Source organism: Limulus polyphemus, unplaced genomic scaffold (assembly GCF_000517525.1).
Source record: "Limulus polyphemus unplaced genomic scaffold, Limulus_polyphemus-2.1.2 Scaffold728, whole genome shotgun sequence".
Lineage (NCBI taxonomy): Eukaryota > Metazoa > Arthropoda > Merostomata > Xiphosura > Limulidae > Limulus > Limulus polyphemus.
In genome coordinates this window covers 414847-421190 of record NW_013666338.1, presented here as the reverse complement: position 1 = coordinate 421190, position 6344 = coordinate 414847, and the positions used below count along the sequence as shown (strand labels likewise).

Below are 6344 nucleotides of genomic sequence, written 5' to 3'. Positions count from 1 at the left end.
AATTCACGCTCATTCGAGAAACTCCTTGCATACACCACCAGCGCCAATGCGCCAGCAGCGTCATGTGACTTCCGCTGTCGTAACATTATGAAACTTTCTACCATATTGTTTAAATCCAATTTTTTTCACAAGAAATGTCGCACAATTACTCCAATCAACTAGCGGTTCACATAACTGGTTATCATTTAAACAAAAATGATGCTATAACTTCGAAATAATACCCGCTCTACCATTGAATGAAAACGCTATAGATATGTTTGCACAACGTGCAGCATTACGGTAATACATCTCCAGAGACAAAATAGATATTAACTCCGGATAATGAAAAAAAGAACAAAGCAGCTAAGAACGAGATGAACATGATGGTTTTGACGACCACATGTTATATGAAATCTGCACACATATATAGTATATATGACAGATTCGGAATAAATACTATTTATTTTAAGGTTATATGTACATAAATATTGGATACAAGTTTAAAAAGTTATAAGTCCATTAGACTACATATGAAGTATTGTGTTCAATCTATGTCTTTTTACATTAGAAATTAAATTGAATTTCGTGGAAAAGGTACAGAGGAAGACTGCTAGGATGATACCTAGAATGGAAAAGTTGTCATAAGAAAACAAATTATTATCTCTAAACTAGCTTTTTTTTTTCTCTTGATAAAAGAAAAATTTGAGCGAATCTGACTGAGGCATTTAAGTTTGTTAAAGGAACTGATAGTGTTGATGCATCGTATTTTTCATACTTAATTGTGAGAATGGTAGGGCTAGAAGACACAAATATAAATTTTACAGGTTGGTAGTCACCTTTAGCTAAGACAGTTTCATATTTTTCATTGGGTAGCTGGCCTTTGGAATGTAATGGATGCAGTCAATTTAAAAAGCTTTAAGGGAGGGCTTGACAAATATTTGAATGATAAGAGCTGATATGTCCTATATGGACCAGTGGGTTACTGTAAGATAGAAACGCAGGGTATATTTATATACTACAATATATCTTTTCAATTACACAAGAAATAAGTAATTTATCCAATAAATACAGTAAATTCAATTTACAGAGGTCGTCTTAGCTTCAGCGTATAACTAGAACTTAGAAGCGTTCTATTTAAGCGCTTCGAGTATACTGTAGCCTATAGGGAGATATTACTTTTATTAGTTATGTTATTTAATATTATATTATTTTGTTCATTGGCCAAGGCATAAAGTAATTTTTATAAATGAGTTTACAAGCTCAAAACAATCAACTACAAATCACAGATGGTGAGTTATACCGTGGATTTTTAATTATATTTATACTATAAGTATAATACTAGCACAATAGCAGTACTACTACTAGTTACTAATACTATAATAATAACACTATAATAGTAATATGTACTAGATAGTTTTGGAAATGTTATTAGAACTTGGAATACAAATATTGCTTGATTCAAACACTTGATAATAATAATATTTACATAATAAAGATATTTTTCTGCGTGCCACTTCAAAATTGAAGCATGTACTTTAAGTTCCATAAGTTAACTTAAGTTAAAAGTTAATTATAAGTTATAATGTAACATTTGAAGTTAATGACAAAAAGGGAATTGTATCTATACTGTCCCATCCAATAAACAAACAACAAAAATAAACCTCAAAGTCAAAGCCAGCCTGTACCATTCAAATATTTATCAAATGCTCCCTTGAATTTAAATTTACTGCTTCCACCACGTTTGAAATCGAGGCCGGTAACCCATTTTAAAGGCTAACTACCCAGTGTTAGAAAAATGAAACATGTCTTGGCTCAAGAACACTTACCATGCCAAAATTTATATTTTAATTACATGTGTCTCCTAGTCCTACCATTAAACCATTAACTGCTGCAGGAGCAGCTCAGTTGCTGTTTTCTGCCTCACAGATAAAACTGAGTTGCCGTCAATCACAATAAAATGGTAATTATTGTCATTTGCATAGAGTTATAGTTGTATGTCTGCGATTGATGGATATTTCCGTCATTCGCAGCTGAGCCATAGAACTTCAATGACGGAAATATCCGTCATCTGCAGTTAATGGGTTAACTGATTAAGTAAAAAAAAAAGACAAAGCACAGACACTACCAGTACCAGTTCCCTTCATAACCTTAAATCAGATCCCTCTAGCTTTTCTTTTTTTCAAAGTATATGTAAAAATACTAAAATACCAATTAAACAAATCATTTCTTGTTAAATAAAAGCATTGCAAATTTAAGAAGTTTAAACTCACTGCTATAAAATTAACAGGGATTGGAGGATTATAAAAGATCAACAGAGTTAAACAAATATTGGGCAACCAAAAAAGTGAAGAAACGTTGGCTGAAACTTTAAAAATTAACAATAAGGATTTCATTAAATAGATTAAGGTTAAGCAAAATGTTATAATAGTAGTAGGGATTTTGAGGTATGATAATGGATGGATTATTTCTGATGATTACGAGATGGTTGGGTTATTAAATTCAACTTTTTCTTCAGTTTTTACTAATGAAGATTTAAGTAACATTCCACATCCTGGACAGTTGCTAGAAGAAAACAAGATTGAACAAGGTCAAGTTAATTTTAACATAGTTAAGAAAAAATTTGGAAGTTTAAAGAATGACAAGGTATATGGACAAGATATTTCTTGAAGGGTTTTGAAGGAGGTTAAGGCTGGGATGTGTGAGCTAATTAATTTTTTGTAAGTCCTTTAGGTGCCAGAGACTGGAAGTTGGCCATTGGTATTTCTGTTTTTTCGGAAAGTAATAAAAATTTTCTATACATATAATTATAGGCTTATTAGTGTTCACTAGTAGTAAAAAATGATTTTTAAAGTGATAAAAGATGATTTGCAAAGTCACTTAACAATGTTTAACATTTTGTTGGACAGTCCACATAATTTTAATAGGGGAAAATCTTGCTTCATTAATTCTTTGAAATTTGTATAAGAGGTTACTATTTATTTAAATGAAAGTAAAGGTGTAGGTTTGGTATATATGGAATTTCAGAAAGCGTTTGATAATGTGCCATATAAAAGACTTTTTAAAAAACATCTGTATAGGCATAGAGGATAATTAGTATCATTGGATCAAAAAATGACTGGATGGAAGGAAGCAGAGGGTTTTTATAAGTGGAGTTAGGTCAAACTGTATTAATGTCATATGTGGGATACCTCAAGGCCCAGGGTTAAGACCATTGTTTGTTTGTTTTATATCAGTAACATAAGAATGGTTAACAAATTATTTAAATGTGTTAATGATATTAAAGATTTGGGTGTTTCTGGCTATGAGTTGGATGCTCCTGCTTTAGAAAAGGATTTAGATCATTTGGTGAGTTAGGCAAATAAATGGCAGATTGTTTTTAATTATAAGAGATTGAAGATAATACATGTGGGTTATCATTATTTAAATTGTAAGTATAATTTTGATGGGAATAACTTGAACATTGTTTTGGAAGAAAAAGGATCTTAATATTTTGGTTGATCAGTCTCTTATGCCATCCAAGCAGTGTGCTGTTACTATTGATAGATCAAATAGGATTTTAGGTAGTATTTAAAGAGATATTGAGTATAAGTCCAAGTAGATTATAATTTCATTGTATAGGTCACTAGTTAGACCAAATTTGTATTATTTTGTTCAGTCTTGGGCTTCTTACATAAGGAAAGATATTGAATTGTTGGATAGGGTTAAAAGTATGGCTACTAGGATGATACCTGGGATGGGAAGGTTGACATACGAGGACACATTAATAAATTTCTGAAATTGTTTTATCTCAAAAGAAGAATAATTTGAAGGGAATTGATTGAGATGTTTGATGTTGTTACTGGGATTGATAGTACTGATGCATCATCTTTTTTCATACTTAATAGTGAGAATGATAGGACTAGGGGACCCAAATATAAATTTTAGGAGGGTAGTAGATTTCAGCTAAGATAATTTTTCCAACAGGGCTGTTGGCCTTTGGAATAGGTTGCCTTCAGATGTAGTGGATACGTTAAATTTATGTGAGTTTAAAGGAAGGCTTTATAAGTATTTTAATAATAAGGACAAGCTTTGAAATTTTTTTTTAAAGTTTAGTTTAGTGGATGGGATAGCCTAGATGAACCAACAGGTTGTTTGATATTAAATTTTGTGGTATGTTATTGATAAATTTACTTCAAATTATTAATTTGATTTTGTTATGTAAAATGTAGTTTTGATATACAAAAACATAATATATATATCACATGGAAAATACGAAGAGTTTCTAGAATGAGAGTTGTTTTATCGAACCAATACTAAGGATATAAAATGATAACATATATTTCTATAATAATCACCTTTCTTGACCCCATCAGATTTTTCCACCAGCATGGATGTTCCATTAGATGGTCTTTCAATGGATTTGTTCTCGGTTCAGCTCTCCAATGATTGACACCTTTGCAACCCATTGGGATTTAGCTTACAGTTCTGGTCTCCTATTCCACATCCACAAGCTCTGGTGATAGATGCTTTCAGTCAAGACTGGATAGGATTCTGTTTGTATACCTTTCCTCCTATTCATCTCTTACCCTGACTCTTGTCTATGATTCATTTCACCCCATGTTGAGTTCTCTTGTCAGCACCTTTTTGGCCTGCTCAGACATGGTTTCCTCTTCAGTTGCTCCAGGAATGTTTACCACTACCTCTTCATTCATCCTTGTTGAGACAACTTCAGTCCAACATTTAATGACTCCAACTTCATGCTTGGAAGTTATGCAGTCCTTTGCCCATTTATAGGGGTTTAAATTCTACAGTTTCTATTATGTTTGACTATATCCTTCATCAACCTGCTATGGCAATCTGTTGTTGGAAATGGACTACATATTCTCAGTGGTGTCTTCAGTGAGCCTTCAACCCACTTCATCCAACAGTCTCCTTAATTTCAAGTTTTCTGACATGGATTTTTGAAAGGTTTGGCTTCTACCTTGCATTATATACAACATCCTTTGCTGTTCCCTTTCATTCTTCTATGTATACCAGGGTTTTTGACTCCTGTGCTATCTCATTTTCTGATCCTTTCATATTCTTCATCCCAAATGACAATTTCAGTTGCCTAATTGGGACTTTAGAGTTGTTTTTCATTTGTTATCACATTATCCCTTCAAACCTATGGCCCCCTGTTCTTTGTATCACCTTTCCCTCATAGCATATTTCTATTGTTGTCACTTTCCGAATGCAGCTGTTCTGATTTATTTGCCATCCATGTTCAGCAGACTCTCTATCCTTCCACCTAGTTTTTGTTCTATCCAGACAGATCCTTCCTACTGAACACTCTCACTGACAGAAAAGAGAATATATTATTTTTTTCCTATTCCTTTCCTAGGCATTTCTCATCTTTACAGTCTATCATACCCAGATCTCTTGTGTCCAGTCAGAGCACCTATTATGTTCTGTGGCTTGTACAGAACTGTTCAGAGGCACTATGCGCTGGTTTTTTATATAGTGGGATCCTGCAGTGTCCCTGGATTTATCACCCATTACTTTAACCAGGGGGACTTTGGGAGTTGATTTCTATAGTCTATTCGGGGTTATCTATTGTAGATCGGAATATACTCCACATCATTTCTTACCAGATTCGGCATCTATTAATGTCATTGTCCGCTCATCTGAACTTTTCTCTGGGGATATTTTGCAGGCCGGTATGTGGACTTCTCTCAACACTTTCCTATCTCATTACCTTCATGATCTGGCAATTTCCTCTTCTATGGGATTTTTGCCTCCCCCCATGGCTATATTGACTACCTCTGCTATATTTTAACAAGGTGTGTAACTTTCTTACCTGATCAACAGTTTTTCTTTTTCTTCTAGGGTGCCTCTATATTTCCTTGGATTCCATTCAGTGGCAAGTGTTGCCCAGTCAGGTGTGCTTGTATTTTTTTCAATTCTGCACTAGTAAACTTTATATTTGTTCATGGTTGCAACAGGCTTTTTCAAGATGAGGTGTTCAATAAGACCATCTAGATGCAATTTAGGATGGTAGTATTATCTCACAATACAAATCCAATGGACTGCTACTCATGGACTATCATGAGTAAAACTAAAGGGAATTTTGCCAGTCCCTGCTGATCTTAGAGCTGAATCAGTCAAGATTGGTTTGCTTTTAAAACTTAGGGAATGTGGTTCACCTGTTGCACTGTCTCCAGAGATCTGTTCTTCAGATACATACATGTCCCCCTACAACTTCTTAATAGATACGGTCATGGAGGAGTGCAGGAAAGATTCGCCGTTCTCAGGTGTCCGGATTTCTTCTGAAGACACAGTTCTTGATTTAGATTATGCCGACGACATCATTCTTCTTTTTGAATCACAGGATGCCGCTCAGCAGACCC

The 6344-nt window shown here is 33.9% G+C and overlaps 1 protein-coding gene across 2 annotated transcripts in view; it reads left to right on the top strand.

Moving 5' to 3' along the window:
* The first annotated feature begins 1065 nt into the window (after window positions 1-1065).
* Window positions 1066-6344, top strand: part of LOC106460208 (THO complex subunit 7 homolog) — a 26679-nt gene continuing 21400 nt past the window's right edge. Inside the window, exon 1 of one of the 2 annotated variants that reach the window (XM_013919892.2) lies at window positions 1066-1268. In XM_013919892.2, the coding sequence (XP_013775346.1) occupies window positions 1226-1268 (43 nt within the window). In that variant the 5' untranslated portion in view covers window positions 1066-1225. The remainder of the gene's footprint in view (window positions 1269-6344) is intronic. The other variant, XM_013919893.2, reaches the window with a different exon arrangement.